At 42.9% G+C, this 20066-nt stretch overlaps 1 protein-coding gene across 2 annotated transcripts in view; it reads left to right on the top strand.

The window, feature by feature from the left end:
- The window catches only part of RAPGEF4 (Rap guanine nucleotide exchange factor 4), a 329561-nt gene continuing 311091 nt past the window's right edge, over nt 1597–20066 (top strand). The window contains exon 1 of one of the 2 annotated variants that reach the window (XM_018064697.1): nt 1597–1835. In XM_018064697.1, the coding sequence (XP_017920186.1) occupies nt 1771–1835 (65 nt within the window). In that variant the 5' untranslated portion in view covers nt 1597–1770. The remainder of the gene's footprint in view (nt 1836–20066) is intronic. The other variant, XM_018064706.1, reaches the window with a different exon arrangement.

Genomic DNA, 20066 nt, shown 5'->3' on the forward strand with positions numbered 1-20066 from the left:
CTCTGAGTAAAGGCATTTTGAGAAAGCATTTGGCGACCTTGGAATGTTCTCAAGAGCTCTCTGATGCCTTTATAAGTGAATCTTAATAAATATAGGAGACTCATCTTCTTCATACCTCTGTCCTGAAAAAAAGCAACAACAAAAATACCTTTGGCATAGTATAACATTGTATAGTATAACATTTCAAATGTTATTTACCTTCAACACAGTAGAAATCCACAGGATGGAGGTTACCTGGGGGACAAGCACTGAACCAGGCAATATTGCTGAGGGAACAGAGGTAGGTCTGAGACCAGATCCTGGCTAGGGAGCAGAGGGGAAATGGTGATTCTTTGGAGGAGTTTTATTGGGATAAAATGCACCTGCTTTTATTAGGATGTCAGAATGCACCTGCTGTTTCATTCTCTCCAGTCTCCTCAAACATTGTTTGAGCAGGGGAATGAGAGGAGAGTAGGAGAGAAAAAAAATAACAGAGTGAGGTTAGCAACGCTCTATCTCCTTTCTCACTGTCTGTTTCCAAATGCACCATCAGTATCAAAACACTGCTTGGTAGTAGTCTAAAAGATTTAACTTGTCCCCTAATTCCTAAGCAACCGCTGGTGTGTAATTTGATTTTTGACAGAGTGCAACTGAACTTCTAAGCATATCATTTGTTTTGTACACCTACCAGAGACAGGTGTAGTGACCATCCCTTCCACACTCCAGACACAGGATGAAGGACACATGGGGCCAACCACTCAGGTTACCCAAGGGTGGTGGGAACCTGGTCCCTGATCCGAACTACAGTTCTGCTGTGGCCCCACTGCTCACCATTCTTAATTGTGTGCTTGTGTGTATTTCATTGAGTAGGCGATGGGAGCCCCAGCAAGTGCAAGGTTCAAGGCGGGAAACTTCAGTTTGTCAACCCTCAGTCATGACTTGAAGGAAGGAAAGGACAACCCTCTCCAGTATTCTTGCCTGGGAAATCCCATGGCCAGAGGAGCCTAGCGGGCTACAGTCCATGGTGTCCGAAAGAGTCGGACCCAACTTAGTGATTAAACGACAATAGTCACCACTGGTCACCGTTCTGGGCCCTGGCCTGCCCTCTGGGCTTCCAGCCGTGCCTGCACTGCCTCTGCGTTCCATCCCAGGCCTCCCGCGGCCTCCCAGGGGAGACTGGGACCGCTGAGGGTGCCTCCAGGCCAAGTCAGATGGTCCTCCTCTCCATCCCTTTCTGAAGGAGAAACAGCGAAGGTGAGCAGGAAACGCCAGCAAGTTTTGACAGCTGCTGAGGGAGACTAATGGGTTTCTAAGGAAACAGAGAGGCAGCAGCCATTTTAGTGGCATTTGCTGTATGAAAAATATATAGACATTGACATCCGTCCCCGTCCCCCCACCCCCGCCCGCGGCGCCTTCGCTCCCTCCCCGCTCCGGAGGCCCCGAGGTGAGGGGTGCGGCCCAGGTCTCCCGGAGACGCAGCAGCCACCTGTCGCAGGTGGCTGCCGCCCGGGGTCGCCCCCCAGCCCCCTCCCCGCGGCGGGCGGGACCGCGGGACTCCCCACCCCCGGGCGCCGCAGTGCAGCGCGGTCCCCGCGGCCCGCCCCTCGGGTCCCCTCCCTTGCTGGCCCCCCGCCCGGCGGGCCGCGGGGAGGGCGGGCGCGTCGCCGCGGCGCTGGGCGCGAGGCGGGCGGGGAGGAGCGGGTCCGCGCGGCTGGCGAGGCGCGGGCGAGGCGCAGGCAGAGCGAGCGCGGGAGGTCGCCGCAGCCTGGGGACACCGCGCCGCTGCCCATCATGGTCGCTGCGCACGCTGCCCATTCTTCCTCCTCGGCCGAGTGGATCGCCTGCCTGGATAAAAGGTAGCCGGGGAAGGGCCCCCGCCGGCCGGGGCTCTGCGCGCTGTCTGCCCGGAGACCGCCGCGGGGACGCCCGCCGGGGCCGCGGGAGGAGGGTCCCCGAGCGGGGAGGGAGCGGAGGATCCGCGCCTGGGACCAGGAGACGCAGATCCCGGTCTGTCATGGGGCACCTGGTGCGCCAGATTTTCACACGTGGTGGAGAAATTGAGGCGCAGTGGGGGGAGCCCCAGCCCCTCCGGGTCCCCCTCGCCCCTCCTTCAAGCTCTCCTCGCCCCCTGCCCCTCTCGACCCCCGGCTCGGAGCTCCGGTCAGGGGTTTATTTTCCTAGGCATCACCGGAGAGACTAGATTCCTACCTTCTGCTGGCTGTTTAGATCCTTAGGGGTAAATAAGTTTCGAGGAGGGTGGGTGGAGAGGCAGGTGCAGAGTAACGTGCTTTTTTTTTTTGTTCCTGAAAGCCAAGTGTGAAGGACCCAGCTGAGCTGTCGAGTGCCTTCTGAAATTCTCAGCTTCTGCCCCCGCAGTCGCTCGCTCAAGGTCTGTGTTAGGAAGGTCACGCGGGAGACTGCTTCCGTCTTAATACCCTACCTCTCGGGAAGAGACCCTTACTCTAAAAAAATTAAAACAGTAAAGCACTGTAACTCCCGACGACAGCCCTGTGTAAGGACGGTGCAGTGTGTAACAGCGGACTGCAGTTGTTTGCAGGCTCTGACAGCATAATTTTCTGTTTGTCCAGATTATGGGTTTAGCAGTAAACATTACCCAGTATGTTAGCAATTAGCTTATTGCCCTGATTAAAAGGTGATGCATCTGAACTTTTAAGAACTGGGTAAGAAATCTTGCAGAGTGAACTGCCTCTGATTTTTCCAGTTTGATGCAGCAGGGCAGTGATTCATGTCTTGCAGTTATCTGCATGACATCTCTATTTGCATTTGGGGGAAATATTTTGCACTCTGCCATATTGAAATTTTTACAATTAGCAGATTCGAAACCAGATCAAACTTGAAAATCTTAAGTGTGACATGCTCTGCATACTTTACTATGTAGGCCTTTGTTGAAAAAATTAAATAATTGGAAAAAAACTAAATGTGGCTCATTTGAATAACTTAATATATCTGAGGAATAATTTTGCCTTTCAATTACCACACAGTAGCAAGATGTTTTGGCAGACATTGCCCTATTTACGTCTAAGATGATATATGCTAATATTAAAAGAGTTGTATGCAATAAATAGTAAGAGAATTGAAGTGACGTTTAAATCATAGAGAATTATGTAGAGAAGCTAAGTGAAGAGCCTGCTAATGCGATAAGTAATCTAAATTTAATAGTTTAGGGAAGACAAATTATCAAAGAAGAGAAAATCAAGCTCTTGTCCTTATAAATAATGGTACTTCCTCCTGAGTGAATTGTTTAGATAATAGGCTGCATATTTCCATTTGCAGAAATTCATGGCATGCCATTTTTTGAACAGTCAGTAATTCACTGGCAACCCTCTAGTCAGTAAGTACTTATGGCAAAAATCATAGAACAGTACTAACACAAGTGGGGCATATTTGACTCTTTTTATAATGTGTATTTGCCCAAATGATTTTTGTTTGGAATGGATTTTTAGAACATAGTGTCACAATCTAATCTGATACTACAGAATGTTCAAGGGTGGAGCTGGGGATAGAATCCTCCATAGATACCAAGCCTAATTTTCCTGGAGTGCTGGAGAGTAGACAGATCAATGTAAGATTTAACCCTTAATCAAATTAAGTATTTTAGGCCTAGAGCTGTCATCAACCACAAGCTCTGATCTTGGACATGTCACTTTTATTTCCTTGAGTGACTGAAAAATGAGGCTAACGCTATCTGTCTTACCAAGGGTTAGTGGGCTAAATGGAAAAACAAAATCGTGAAAGTAATGTGAAAACTGTGAGGTGCCATATAAGCATATTATTTTGTAGTGTTAAGAGAACCTTGCATTTTCCACGGTGTTGTTGCTAGAATTTCTTTGAAGAAGAGTTTAAGAGTGGCAGTCTCTTGATAAGAGGGCCTTGAGATACTTGTTTTCAAGTGGGTTTTTTTTTTTTCCCCAATTTAAAAAATCTAAGCATTTTTTACTTAGATTGCTGACTCTTTAGGGGAGGAGGGAGATTAAGGATGCTGATGGAAGTTGGCTGGGGAGGCCCCCAAAGTCATTCCTTTTGGGACACTGCCCTGAATATTTCTGAGAAGTGCAATCTTGATGCTCTGTTCCAGGCGCTGTGTTGGGCATGGGGGAGGTAGGGGAAAAAAAGAAAAGATGAAAGTTGTTTATTGACTTAGTGGGGTGGGCAGGTGGGGGTGGGACAGTTACATAAACAAGCAAGCGCAATGCAGTCATAAGTGCTTTAATGGAGATGCATGAAATGCTTTGGGGATGCAGAGGAGAGCCTCAGCAGGTCTGCCACGGATGCTTCCCACAGGTTCCTGTCCTTGGAGGTTGTGGGGAATTTTCTCAGGCAGAAAATTGTGGGAGCAGTGTGAACAAGGACACTTAGGTATGGCAGATAAATATCCTCATTTCATCTCAACCACAAATTCCTCTTGTGACCAAATCAAGAGTATAAAAACATATGCTCTGCTTTTCTAAAACTCTCGATTATGGATTTTGCAAGCACACACAGAAGCAAAGAGGAAATGGTACAGTGATCCTTGATGTCCTGTCTGGGGAAATGATGCTGGGACCTTTTCCACAGCTGGGAAATATAGTTTAGATATATGTATCATGCAAGCGTCAACTGTTGTGGACAGCTAGAAAAAGAGCAATGGCGGATTGGAAATAAAAAGGGGAGTTAAGAGCAACGGCGGATTGGAAATAAAAAGGGGAGTTCAAGTAGAAAGTCTGCAGGAGTAAAGGATGTGTAATGAAAGCTGAAACAAACAAATAAACAAAAACAAGGAAAATAATCCAGTAGAAATGTTTGTTAAGTGTGCCTAGGAAGTTGTCATAGATAGGCAATGCTCTATAAGCTTATGTAAGGGGAGGGAGGTTAAAAATATGTAGATACATGGATTAGGAAGGAAATGGCAACCCACTCTGGTGTTCTTGAATGGAGAATCCCAGGGACGGGGGAGCCTGGTGGGCTGCCGTCTATGGGGTCGCACAGAAGCGACTTAGCAGCAGCAGTGGATTAGGCTGAAGAAACAAAATCTAAAGCTTTTTCTATATCACGCATCCAAGTTCTTGGACTATGGTACAACTCAGAAGGTGAGAGTGTATGAATACTAATTTTAAAAGTCAGAAAGCCATTGAACATTTGGATGAATAAAAATACATTGAAAAAAGTCTCAACAGGAAACATTGTCAAAGCAAAACAAGCTTAGCGCTGCCTCATTTATCTTACAAATTTTTTTTGGGCAGGGATGGTAACTAGAAATGTATTACACAGTACCCCACTATTTGGGATTTGAGATATGTAAAAGATATTTAATATGCAAAATACCTTTTAAAAATGTGTTGACCATTTTTAAAAATATTAGTGAAAATATTTTTCCCACAAGCTTGTAAGTTTTGCCACTTGTGAATTTAAGAACCGTTACAGATAGTAATTCTCATGGTTGGTAAGGGTGTGTTATGAAGGGACCACACACATTCACAGTACGTATAGTGAACCGTTGCCAATATTCATCACTGCGGAGCAGGAGTTGGCAAACTATGGCCCATGGGCCAGATCCGACAGCTGCTTGTGTGTCTCCTGAGCTAAGAATGTTTTTCACATTTCTGAGTGGTTGGAAATAAACCACAAGATTAATCTTTTGTGACCCATGAAATGTATATGAAATTCAAATGTCAATGTCCACAAGCAGAGTTTTGCTGGAACACAGCCATGCTCATTCGGCTACATGCTGTCTCTGGCTGCTTTTACGGTGCAGTAGCCGGACACTGTGTGGCTCGCAGCTTTTGAAGTATTTGCTCTGCGGATATTTGAAGAAAAAGTTTGCCATCCCCTATTACAGGTCAAAGAATCTACCTAAGTGATCAACAGAGAAATCACTGGAGATGAAAGTTGTTCTTTGTCTGGGAAGGAGTTGACGATGTTTGGTTTCTTGATCTTCAGTTAAAGGTATAGGGTGGAGGGAGGTCCTTGGTTGATTAAACTGTTTGTGGACCACCTAAGCAGAAAAGGAAGTTAATAGAGTATGAGTATGTGAAAAAGGTTGTCATCTTTCAAAATAGCTGAACAGTTTTAAAATTATTAATTTTTCATTAAAAAAATGTCCCTTACATAGTTCTTTGCATCTGACTTGATTCCTAAATAGATGTTGAGTTAGCTATTTTTGATGGGGTTGAATGAGAGTGAAAGAAATCAAGAAACAGATTTGTTAAAAACAAGAATGCTTTTAGGCAGACATGGTGAAAGAGGATGACTCAGCTATCAAAGAAGCATCAGACACGGTCCCAGCCTTAAGGAATCTAGAAGATCAAAGAAGCATGCAGAGCAGAAGGCTGGGGAAGGCTGGTGTCTACCTAGGCAGGTTCCAAGGGATGGCATTACCCAGGATTCAGGGCTGGTCTTACAATCTTGAAATTCTGACTTGTCAGCACATCAAGAATTAATGCATTTTTTTCAGGGATAGATATATAGGCGCCAACCGTTGAGAACCTATAAAAATCAGAAAGTTTATTAATTTGATAATTCCAGTAGTCATGTATGGATGTGAGAGTTGGACTATAAAAGAAAGCTGAGCACCGAAGAATTGATGCTTTTGAACTGTTGTTTTGGAGAAGACTCTTGAGAATTTCTTGGACTGCAAGGAGATCCAACCAGTCAATTCTAAAGGATATCAGTCCTGAATATTCATTGGAAGAACTGATGCTGAAACTCCAATACTTTGGCCACCTGATGTGAAGAACGGACTCACTTGAAAAGACCCTGATGCTGGGAAGGATTGAAGGCAGGAGGAGAAGGGGACGACAGAGGATGAGATGGTTGGATGGCATCACCGACTCGATGGACATGAGTTTGAGTAAGCTCCAGGAGTTGGTGATGGACAGGGAGGCCTGGTGTGCTGCAGTCCATGGGGTCACAAAGAGTCAGACATGACTGAGCAACTGAACTGAACTGAACGGAACTGAGCATCAGAGAAGTGGATACTGCCATCCTTTGGCTAACGTGTTCCTTCTCTAGGCAAGCTGTATGGAAATCCAGTTGTTATTAGAAGGCCGTGTGGTGCATTTACAAGGAGAGGCAAAGCTGCCAGGAGATCAGGACACTTACAACTTCTGGCCAGCTCATCCTCTTCCTAGAGCAACAGAGCTTGGGAATTGAATTATAATCAGAAGATAGTTCTGGGAATTCTTCAGGGCAGTTTGGTCATCACCTCTTCCAGTTAGAGGATCTTCTGAGTGCTCCCATAGGACTCTTTGTTACACTTTGTCCAACAATGTAATAGCACAACTCAGGCGTCATCACAATTGCCTGTCTACTCCTTCTGTGCCTCTCTTGATGTTGTGTTGTATTGCTGTGTTGTACTGTAGTCATCATTTTACCTTCAGCTTCAGGGCAGCTCCCTAATTATAGAAAGTACTTTTGGGACCGGGGTGAGATGTCCAGAGGCGTCCTCTTCCTCAGGGATGAAATAGCCTCGGCAACCTTGAGGGCAAGTCCTCAAAATGGGCCCCTCTGCCATAGAAAGGGCTTGACTGGGCACCAGCATCTGCCTCTGTTTTTCCCTTATTTTCTTGGCTGATGTGAATACTTAAGAAAAAATGACATGGTATGGCATAGCTCTATTCTAATTTTTATTTTTTGAAGTTTATTATGGAAAATTTCAACATATATAAAAGAAGAATAGTATAATAATTCTGTGGTTCCACCCTGTTCGCCTCCAACAGTCATCAAGTCACATTCAATGTTGTTTTATTTATACCCACTTGTCCCCCAGACCTGTGGCCACTGCTGAGTTTTCCAAATTTGCTGACATATTCAGTGCAGCACTTTCACAGCATCAGCTTTTAGAATTAGAAATAGCTCAACTGGAATTCCCTCACCTCCACCAGCTTTGTTCGTAGTCATGCTTCCTAAGGCCCACTTGACTTTGCATTCCGGGATGTCTTGCTCTAGATGAGTGATCACACCATCGTGATTATCTGGGTCATGAAGATCTGTTTTGTACAGTTCTTCTGTGTATTCTTGTCACTTCTTCTTAATATCTTCTGCTTCTGTTAGGTCCATACCATTTCTGTCCTTTATCAAGTCCATCTTTGCATGAAATGTTCCCTTGGTATCTCTAGTTTTCTTGAAGAGATCTCTAGTCTTTCCCTATCTATTGTTTTCCTCTATTTCTTTTCCTTGAAAGCTGAGGAAGACTTTCTTATCTCTCCTTGCTATTCTGTGGAACTCTGCATTCAAATGGGTATGTCTTTCCTTTTCTCCTTTGCCTTTCGCCTCTCTTCTTTTCACAGCTATTTGTAAGGCCTCCTCAGACAGCCATTTTGCTTTTTTGCATTTCTTTTTCTTGGGGATGGTCTTGATCCCTGTCTCCTGTACAATGTCACGAACCTCTGTCCATAGCTCTTCAGGCACTCTGTCTATCAGATCTAGTCCTTAAATCTATTTCTCACTTCTACTGTATAATCATAAGGGATTTGATTTAGACCATACCTGAGTGATCTAGTGGTTTTCCCCACTTTCTTGAATTTAAGTCTGAATTTGGCAATAAGGAGTTCATGATCTGAGTCACAGTCAGCTCCTGGTCTTGTTTTTGCTGACTGTGTAGAGCTTCTCCATCTTTGGCTGCAAAGAATATAATCAATCTGATTTCAGTGTTGACCATCTGGTGATGTCCATGTGTAGAGTCTTCTCTTGTGTTGTTGGAAGAGGGTGTTTGCTATGAACAGTGCATTCCCTTGGTGAAACTCTATTAGCCATTGCCCTGCTTCATTCCGCATTCCAAGGCCAAATTTGCCTGTTACTCCAGCTGTTTCTTAACTTCCTACTTTTGCATTCCAGTCCCCTATAATGAAAAGGACATCTTTTTTGGGTGTTAGTTCTAAAAGGTCTTGTAGGTCTTCATAGATCTGTTCAACATCAGCTTCTTCAGCGTTACTGGTCGGATATAAACTTGGATAACTGTGATATTGAATGGTTTGCCTTGGAAACGAACAGAGATCATTCTATCGTTTTTGAGATTGCATCCAAGTACTGCATTTCGGACTCTTTTGTTGACTATTATGGCTACTCCATTTCTTCTAAGGAATTCTTGCCCACAGTAGTAGATATAACGGTCATCTGAGTTAAATTCACCCATTCCAGTCCATTTTAGTTCGTTGATTCCTAGAATGTTGATGTTCACTCTTGCCATCTCCTGTTTGACCACTTCCAATTTGCCTCGATTCATGGACCTAATATTCCAGTATCCTAACAATCCTAACATTCCTGATATTGCATAATATGCAGTATTGCTCTTTACGTGTCAGACCTTGCTTCTATCACCAGTCACATCCACAGCTGGGTGGTGTTTTTGCTTTGGCTCCATCCTTTCATTTTTTCTGGAGTTATTTCTCCACTGATCTCCAGTAGCATATTGGGCACCTGCTGACCTGGGGAGTTCCTCTTTCAGTGTTCTGTCTTTTTGCCTTTTCATACTGTTCATGGGGTTCTCAAGGCAAGAATACTGAAGTGGTTTGCCATTCCCTTCTCCAGTGGACCACATTCTGTCAGACCTCTCCACCATGACCCGTCTATCTTGGGTGGCCCCACACCGCATGACTTAGTTTCATTGAGTTAGACAAGGCTGTGGTCCATGTGATAGATTGGCTAGTTGTCTGTCCTTGTGGTTTCAGTCTTTCTGCCCTCTGATACCCTCTCTCAGCGCCTACCGTCGTACTTGCGTTTCTCTTACCTTGGATGTGGGGTATCTCCTTATGGCAGCTGCCCCGACCTTGCACATGGGGTAACTCTTCTCGGCTGCTCCTTCTGACCTTGGATGTGGGGTATCTCCTCTCGGCCACTCCCTCCTGCACTGCGCAACCGCTGCTCTGCACTCCAGATGTTCAAGCTGGCTTTAGAAAAGGCAGAGGAACCAGAGATCAAATTGCCAACATCTGGTGGATCACAAAAAAAGCAAGAGAGTTCCAGAAAAACATCTATTTCTGCTTTATTGACTATGCCAAAGACTTTGACTGTGTGGATCACAACAAACTGTGGAAAATCCTGAAAGAGATGGGAATACCAGACCACCTGACCTGCCTCTTGAGAAATCTGTATGCAGGTCAGGAAGCAACAGTTTGAACTGGACGTGGAGCAACAGACTGGTTCCAAATAGGAAAGGGATTATGTCAAGGCTGTATATTGTCACCCTGCTTATTTAACTTCTATGCAGAGTACATCATGAGAAACGCTGCGCTGGAAGAAGCACAAGCTGGAATCAAGATTGCCGGGAGAAATATCAATAACCTCATATATGCAGATGACACTACCCTTATGGCAGAAAGTGAAGAGGAACTAAAGAGCCTGTTGATGAAAGTGAAAGAGGAGAGTGAAAAAGTTGGCTTAAAGCTCAACATTCAGAAAACGAAGATCATGACATCTGGTCCCATCACTTCATGGCAAATAGATGGGGAAACAGTGACAGACTTTATTTTGAGGGGCTCCAAAATCACTGCAGATGGTGATTGCTGCTGCTGCTGCTGCTAAGTCACTTCAATCGTGTCCGACTGTGTGATCCCAGAGACGACAGCCTACCAGGCTCCCCTGTCCCTGGGATTCTTCAGGCAAGAACACTGGAGTAGGTTGCCATTTCCTTCTCCAGATGGTGATTGCAGCCATGAAATTAAAAGATGCTTACTTCTTGGAAGGAAAGTTATAACCAACCTAGACAGCATTTTAAAAAGCAGAGACCTTACTTTGTCAACAAAGGTCTGTCTAGTCAAAGCTATGGTTTATCCAGTGGTCATGTATGGATGTGAGAGTTGGACTATAAAGAAAGCTGAGTGCTGAAAAACTGATGCTTTTGAACTGTGGTGTTGGAGAAGACTCTTGAGAGTCCCTTAGACTGCAAGAAGATCCAACCAGTCCATCCTAAAGGAGATCAGTCCTGGGTGTTCTTTGGAAGGACTGAGCTTGAAGCTGAAACTCCAATCCTTTGGCCACCTGATGTGAAGAGCTGACTGATTGGAAAAGACCCTGATGCTAGGAAAGATTGAGGGCAGGAGGAGAAGGGGATGACCAAGGATGTGATGGTTGTATGGCATCACCTACTCAATGGACAAGAGTTTGCGTAAACTCCAGGAGTTGGTGATGGACGGGGAGGCTGGCGTGCTGCGGTTCATGGGATTTCAAAGAGTGGGACACGACTGAGTGACTGAACTGAACTGAACTGTCCCCCACCACTCCCAGGATTTTTACAAGTCCCATATAGTATCATTTTATCTGTAAATATATATATATATATACACACATATATATATATATATATCTAGTACCTAAGGACTCTAAGTATATTGTCACATATTTTAAAATTTGATATTAATTTCCTAATATAATCAAATATCCAGTCAGAGTGCAGACTTCCCCATTTATCTCATGACTTTTTCTTTTTTGCAGTTTGTTTTTATTTGGATCCAAATAAGTTGTATTTAGTTGATATGTATCTAGGTATTTTTATTAGTATCATTTTTTAATATAAATTTATTTATTTTAATTGGAGGCTAATTACTTTACAATTCTAGGTCTTTTTCAATCTCTGGATTTTCCCTATAGCTCTCTCTTTTTATTCCTTGTGATACATTTGTTGAAGAAACAGGTAGATTTTTACAGTCTGAATTTTAAATATACCTTCATGATGTCTTTTAATATGTCCCTTTGACCCCTGTATTTCCTGTAAATTGGTATTTGGCTCTAGGGCTTGACTGGTTTTATTAATTGATTTGATTTTTTTTTGACAGTCTTTCACAGAAGGGTTATATACTTGCATTCTGAGTGCATGTCAAGTGATCTCTTTTTGTGATGTTAGCAAATATACTGTTCTTGAAATGTAAATGCTTGGCCACTATCTTCTCTACAGCTTCTTGAGGGACATCTCATGGTAGCTCCAAAACATGGGAATGCACGTGTGGAGCATTTAGAGAACATCACACCCTCGTGTGTAGTCAAGATTAAGTTCTGCGGTGCTTATTTTTACCTGTGCTTGTAGGATATAGGCAAGGAAAAATTCGATCAGAACTGGACCACCTCGGATCCGAGGCACATGGGGAACGGCGTGCTCACAAAGCAGTAGGCCTGAGAAAAAGGCTCCTGGTTCCTCTCAGCCTGGCCCTGCAGTCTGGTCTCCTGAGCACAGACCGGAAGCCTGAAAGAGTCGTCAGGGAGAGTCGTACTCAGCAAAGCAAATTTGTCTTGTCTTAGTTTAGCTTCCCCCAAATGGACGTCATGCTCCTCCAGTGAGGCTAGGATGGGCAGATGCTCTTTAGTTCGGATTTTCTATGTGCTTATACGATTTCATAGCCCTTCTGGAGTAGCTGCGTCTTATCTTGTTTCATCTCCCTAAACCCAAGGCAGCTACTTTCTCTTTAGATAGATTTAAATCTATTTTTATGCTCTTGCATGGTGGCAGTGAAGAGTGAGATTTTCTTCCAGTACTTTAATTCATGGGCTTCTCAGGTTGCTCAGTGGTAAAGGATCTGCCTGCCAATGCAGGAGATGTGGGCTCAATCCCTGACTTGGGGAGACTCCCTGGAGAAGGAAATGGCAGCCCACTCCAGTATTCTTGCCTGGGAGATTCCATGGACAGAGGAGCCTGGCGGGCTACAGTCCATGGGGTCACGAAAGAATCAGACATGACTTAGCGACTAAACAACAACAACCTTTAATTCAAAGTTGAAGGAAAGAGAAAGGAGAGACAGTCTTGGGAAAACTGAGAGACCGAGGAAAGAGAAAGAGGACGGAACTAACTGGGTGGGGAGGAGGACAGGGAAAGACCCAGTCACACAAGAGAAAGCAAACAATCTGACCGGCTGGAGCAGAGGCGCTGGGCGCCGTGTTTACTCAGCTGCATCCATGTGCATTACTTGCTTTCCCTGCATGGACAGAAAAACAAAACACCATTGCTGCCCTGTGTCCTCTTCACGCTCTCCTTGGAGCACCAGTGCACTCCTGGGTTTTAACTGTGCACATTGCTCACATTCTGTCTCCGTGCTCTCTCTTCTAGACTAGATGCCCTTTTGTTTCCCTGTCGGACATTCCCATATCAAATATCCCATTAATAATCTGGGGCAGAAATTGTTTTCCTTCACCTACTTCTGCTAGAGAGGTTACAAAAAAACAAAATACTTATCTTTCCAGCCTCCCTAGAGGCTTGGTGCCGATGGGATACACTTCTGGCCAATAAGACATAGTAAAACCCTGTTAGAGGCTTCTAGGATAGCTTTTGCCTTACTGATGAAAGATACAGATGTGTTTGACACTCCTTTTTCTGCCTGAAATTACTACCTTGGGCCTATGGTACCCATATTATAATGCCAGAAGGAAGGGCCAGGAGAAGCACAGACTTTAGTTCTGACTTTGTACAGCTGCTGAATTTAAATCAATAGTTGCCTACCTTCAGCTTTTTTGTTTTGTGAAGAAAAATATACTGTATTTCTGGAAACCACTCTGTTAGGTTTTCTATCATTTGCTGTCAAAACTATCCTTAGCCTAACAAGTTGATTTTCAGCTTGTTTAAAACGGATTTCATCTTTCTTAACTCTCTTCTCCATCAGTTTCTCCTCCTTGCTTTTCTGTTTTATTAATGAAACTATCATTCTCAAAACTTTGCATTACCTGTGTCTTGCATTTCCTCTGTCCCTTGTTATACCTAACCAGTTGCCAGTGCTTCTCTTGGCCTTTGGATTCTACTGCTTTGTTTTAGGACCTTACCATCTGGATCTCGATCTTCTCATTGTTTCCTTATCCAATCTGGAAAATATGGTATTTTCAGTTCAACCTTGTTTTAAGGTCTGCCAGACCTGGATTCAAATTTTGCCACTTCCAACCCTTTAGCCCTGTGATCTTGGTGACATTATTAATTTTTCTGAACCTCTGTTTCCAAAGCATCAGATGAGGCTACAAATACATACTGTAGTGGTTGTGTTGAGGTTTTTGGCTAATACAAGTGTAGCTGCATGCTCTTCTCTAAGTAGAAAGTTTAACGTAGGGGTTAAGAGTTTGGGAGCCATACTGTTTGTGCTCAAATCCAGTTTTGATTTTATTAACGGTACAACTTTAGGACAGTTGTTCAGCTTTAGTAGTTGTTTTGTAAATTCCTCATATTTTTATCTAGACAATCTTATTGTCTGTGAATACTGGTAGTTTTACTTATTCTTTCTGATCTTTCTGTCTTTTATTATGCATTTTTCTTGCTTTGTTGCATTGGCTAGGGTTGCCAGGACAAAGCTGAACACAGGGGTAAGAATGGATTTCCTTGAACCAGGAAACATTTCCGTTTTCTCTATTTCCTTTATTTTTAAAAGAGTGGTATAATTTTGTTGTTGTGCTTTCCAGGTGGCACTAGTGGTAAAAAAAAAAACTGCCTGCCAATGGAAGGGATATAAGACACATAGGTTTGATCCTTGAGTAGCAAAGATCCCTGGAGAAGGAAATGGCAACCTACTCCAGGATTCTTGCCTGGAGAATCCCATGGACAGAGGAGCCTGGTGGGCTACAGCTCATTGGGTTGCAAAGAGTCAGACATAACTGAAGCAACTTAGCATGCATGCATATTGATGTTACTTCCTCTTAAAATGTCTTATAGATGTCTTCTGACTGGGAGTAGACTTTGTGGGAAGCTTTTTGGTGACAAATTCAATCTCTTTAATAGATAGAAGACTACCCATGTTTTCTGTTTCTTTTGTGTCCATTTTGATAAGTTGTTTCAAGGAGTATGTCCCTTTCATCTAAGTTATCAAGCTTATGGGCATAGAGTTGTTCCTAGTATTCTCTTATTATCCTTTTAATGTCCTTAGGATATATAGTGATGTTTCTTCCTTCATATCTTATACTATTATTTTTTTGTCTGCTCTCTCTTTCTCTTGACTGACTTTGCTAGGTGCTTCTCAATTTGTTAATCTTTTAAAGGAACCAATTTTTAGTTGATTTTCTCTATTATTTGAGAAATTCAATGATTTATGCTTTTTTCCTCCTTTTATCCTTCTTAGTTTGGGTTTAATTTGCTCTCTTTTTCTGGCTTTTTAAAGAGAAAACTTAGATAATTAATTTTAAGCTTTTCTTCTTTTTTAATATGATCATTAAAACTGTGATTTCTCATGATTAGCACAAAAAAGGAAGCACAGTTATTTCGTTGTTCAGTATTTACAAATGAAAATTATTTCTGCCAGAGAAGAACAACTAATAAGTAAGTATATTACAACAATATAATAAGTAAGTATGGCTTCCTCGGTGGCTCAGATGGTAAAGAATCTGCCTGCAATGCAGAGATCTGGGTTCAACCCCTGGGTTGGAAAGATCCCCTGGAGAAGGAAATGGCAACCCACTCTAGTATTCTTGCCTGGAAAATCCCATGGATGGAGGAGCCTGGCGTGCTGCAGTCGATGGGGTTGCAAGGAATTGGACATGACTGAGCAACTAACACTTTCACTTTCATATTAAATAGGATGATATTGGAACCTGTTGATCTCCTCAACTTCATGGAGAAGATACTGTGCAGTGTGATGAACAATATCCTCCACAACATCCCAATAGTGAATTCAGTAATGCGTTTCATAGGGCTCTCAATATATCTTGATAGCATAATGCCAAAGGGATACTAAAGGAGAGCATTTCTCTGAGGGAGCCAATATACAGCTTTTTGACTGTTTAAAACTTCCCAGGTGACAATGGTGGTAAATAATCCACCTGCAAGACAGGAGGTATAAGAGAAATGGGTTCAGTCCCTGGGTTAGGAAGATCCCCTGGAGAAAGGCATGGAAATCCACTCCAATATTCTTACCTGGAAAATCCCAGGGACAGAGGAGCCTGGCAGGCTACAGTCCATAGGGTTGCAAAGAGTTGGACACAACTAAAGCGACTTAGCACACATAATTTTATACCAGGGTAGATTTTAGGCTGTTTTAAAAATAGGTGGAATGCATCTCTTTCAGAAAATTTTCCATAAATATTGTTTTTCACATCTAATGATAGCTAATAACATTGGATACCAATGACTTTGAAGTAATATTTTTCAATAGATTCCTGGAGTACTGCTGTTATGTATTGTTGGTTAAATGGAGAGTTTTATGACTTTGGACTTGGCCAAACATGGAAGATAATTACATCCTCATTTGATAGCCAAATAAGACTGTATGTCCTAATGGTGGTCCCGCCCTTCTCTGTGAAGTTGTAGGGGCAATGGTGTATTCTCAAGGAGGAATGTTGGTGCCTCTCTAACACACAAATGGTGGTCAAGAGCCTGGCCCTGTAATTGTTACCATGGAAACCAAGGAGCATGTGTTAATCATGCTGACGCATTCTTAAAATGAGTAATACATCAAAAAAAGTGGGGTTATATGTATATGTGGGCTTCCCAGATAGCTCAGTTCGTAAAGAATACACCTGCAATGCAGGAGACCCCATGGACTGTATAGGGTCCGTGGGGTCGCAAAGAGTCAGACATGACTGAGTGACTTTCACTTTCATATATATATGTATGACTGATTCACTTTGCCGTATAGCAGAAATTGGCATAGTAATGTAAAGCAACTATATGTCAAAAATAATTTTAAAATGAGTAATATAATTTTCTGAAAATATTTTATAGAATACAATTATAAAATGTAAGCATATTAATTATGATCAGTTGCTCAATAGGATTATTACCTATAAATTGGTTGAAAGTTCAAGAGCTTCTCTCTTATTTAATTAAATGGAGAAGTACTTTTAAAAGCCCTTGTTGTTGTTCAGTCCCGAAGTCATGTCTGACTCTTTGTGACCCCATCCATGGACTGCAGCGTGCCAGGCTTCCCTGTCCATCACCATTTCCCAGAGTTTGTTCAAACTCATATCCATTGAGTTGGTGATGCCATCCAATCATCTAATCCTCTGTCACCCTCTTCTCCTCCTACCCTCAATCGTTCCCAGCATCAGGGTCTTTTACAATGTATTGACTCATTGCATCAGGTGGCCAAAGTATTAAAGCTTCAGTTTCAGCATCAGTCATTCCAATGAGTATTCAGGGTTGATTTCTTTTAGGATTAACTGGTTTGATCTGCTTGCTGTCCAAGGGACTCTCCAGAGTCCTCTCTAGCTCCACAGTTCAAAAGCATCAATTCTTCAGTGCTCAGCCTTATTTATGGTCCAACACTCACATCCATACATGACTACTGGAAAAACCATAGCTTTGATATGGACCTTTGTTGGCAAAGTGACATCTCTGCTTTTTAATACTCTGTCTAGGTTTGTCATAGCTTTTCTTCCAAGGAGCAAGCATCTTTTAATTCTGTGGCTGTAGTCCCTGTCTGCAGTGATTTTGGAGCCCAAGAAAATACTTTTGAATGTCGACTTTTATGCCATCTTTTTCACTCTCCTCTTTCACCCTCATCAAGCAGCTCTTTAGTTCCCCTTCACTTTCTGCCACTAGAGTTGTATCATCTGCGTGTCTGAGGTTGTTGATATTTTTCCTGGCAATCTTGATCCCAGCTTGTGATTCATCCAGCCCAGCATTTCACATGATGTACTCTGCATGTAAGTTAAATAAGCAGGGTGACAATATACAACCTTGATGTACTCCGTTCCCAGTTTGGAACCAGTCCATTGTTCCGTGTCTGGTTCTAACTGTTGCTTCTTGATCTGCATGCAGGTTTCTCAGGAGGCACGTGAGAAATCTCTTTTAGAATTTTATTGTTTGTTGTGATCCACACAGTCAAAGTCTTTAGTGTAGTCAATGAAGCAGAAGTAGATGTGTTTCTGAAATTCCCTTGCTTTTTCTATGATTCAGCGGGTATTGGCAATTTGACCTCTGGTTCCTCTGCCTTTTCTAAATCCAGCTTGTACATTTGGAATTTCTTGGTTCACATTTCTTGGTTGAAGCCTAGCTTGCAGGATTTTGAGCACTACTTTGCTGGTATGTGAAATGAGTGCAAAGGCCCTTAGAAAAGGGTTAATTGTTAGACATGTTAAAAACAAATAGAAGACCTTTGATGGGAAGTTGACATTGCTTAAAACTTGATAATTTGATTCTTGATACTGTATGTGGCATTTCAATTCTGTTTAAACCTCAAATGAAGACATTAATGTCTTCCCTGGTGTTCAGGCTCTGACAGCCTTTTTCTTCTAGTCGTTGATTTATTACTTATTGAACATGTTACAGAAACAAGTTGAGTTCTTAAACTTTAGATGTTCTCTTTATAAACTCTTTAAACAGCTTTGAGATATAGGAAAGTTCTATCTCTAGTGTCCCTCGCCACTCTTGTCGCTCCTCCAGCTTTCCCTTCTTCCCTGTTAATGCTCCTTTCCGCCTTCCTCAACCCTGTTCTGTAGGAAAAAGATATGATTTTAGTCCTCTCCTTTCCTACTATTCATTCATTCAAGGATTTTACTCTCCACTTTCCATGTGCCGGACATTCTTAATGGGGATAGGTTAGTAAGAAAATCTGACATGGACTCTGACCTCATGAATTTAAATATTCATTGGGAAGACATTAATTAATTCAACCAGTCCTTCAGAAAGCTATTGATATCTGTTGAGTACTTGCTATGTGCTGGATACTGTTCCAGGCAGTAAGGAATACAGTGGTGAACAAAACAGGAAAAGTTAGATGGTAAAAAAGGTTGTTAGGCCAAAGGTAAAAGGATAAGGAGTGATCGAGCAGGGCGATGGACAAATCTATATTATAATGTCAGAAAGTGATTAGACTAATGCAGGAAGACAAGGTAGAGAACAGGGCAAGAAATGGAGGGTACTGGTATTTTAGGGAGGGTGGGCAGGTTTTTGTAAAAGTCAGATATGATCAAAGGTCCTTAATGAACTGAGAGATCATGTAGTATGAATTTAAATCAGTGTAATCCATTCTTTACTGAATAGGTGGTTGGTGGCTGAGGTATTGTAGAGAACATGGGTCAGGCTAGTGCCTGTGATGGGGGCAGAGGCTGAATACATGTGATAGTGCTCTTTTGTTTGGTTATGAGGCATTATTTTGTGAAAGCAACTGTAAGATATATATACATTTTCATCTCTGGCCCTTGTTCCTGGCACTGAGCTCCTAAAACTCTTGTCAGTTCCTGAGTGATAAAAACATTAGGAGCATCTATTGTCCTATTATTTGTCTTTGAGCCTATGTCTGACATAGGGCTCCTGAAACCCTTCTAAATTCCTGAGTGATCAAAGTACTAAGAGCATCTTCTGTCCTAGAGATGCAACTCTGGGTGGGCTCCTAGATGGGGTCTGGTCACCAGAAAGACCAAGCCATGATTAGAAGCTTAGAATTTTCAGCCCCACCCCCTCCATCCTCCAGGGAGGGGAGAGGCTCTGGAAATGGATTTAATAATTGACCATGTCTAATGTTAGGAAGCTTCATAAAATTCCAGCAGTGGGGGATTCAAACATATCCACACGGGAGCATGACACACCTCACCTCCATGGGGACCTTCCAGACTGTGCCCTATGTCTCTCTTTATCTGGCTATTCATCCATATCCTGCGTCATATTCTTTAATAAGCTGGTAAATGTAAGTAAGTGTTTCCCTGAGTTCTGTGAGTTCCTTTAGCTAATTAATTGAACCCAAGGAGAAGGTAGTTGGCACCTCTAACCTATAGCTTGATTGGTCAAAAGCAAAAGTGATAACCTGCGTTTGCCACTGGCATCTGGAGGAGGGGTGGGGAGCCCAAACTTGAGGAACTGAACTCTGACCTGTGAGATCTGACCCTATCTCCAGGTAGATAGTGTCAGAATTGAGTTAAGTTGTAGGACATCCAGCTGTTATTGGAGACTTGCTTGTTGTCTCACCCATGCCACCATGCAGGGTGACCAGAAGTGTCAGAAGTGAAGCATTCTATGTGAGTGTTAAAGGAAAACCACAGGAGAGAGAAACATGGCAGTGAAGAAGGACGAAAGCTGAGTTTTCCATTTATAAAACCCGCCTGGAAAATCCCATGGACAGAGGAGCCTGGTAGGCTGCAGTCCATGGGGTTGCGAAGAGTCGGACATGACTGAGCGGCTTCCCTTTCACTTTTCACTTTCATGCATTGGAGAAGGAAATGGCAACCCACTCCAGTGTTCTTGCCTGGAGAATCCCAGG

Source organism: Capra hircus, chromosome 2, assembly GCF_001704415.2.
Source record: "Capra hircus breed San Clemente chromosome 2, ASM170441v1, whole genome shotgun sequence".
NCBI lineage: Eukaryota > Metazoa > Chordata > Mammalia > Artiodactyla > Bovidae > Capra > Capra hircus.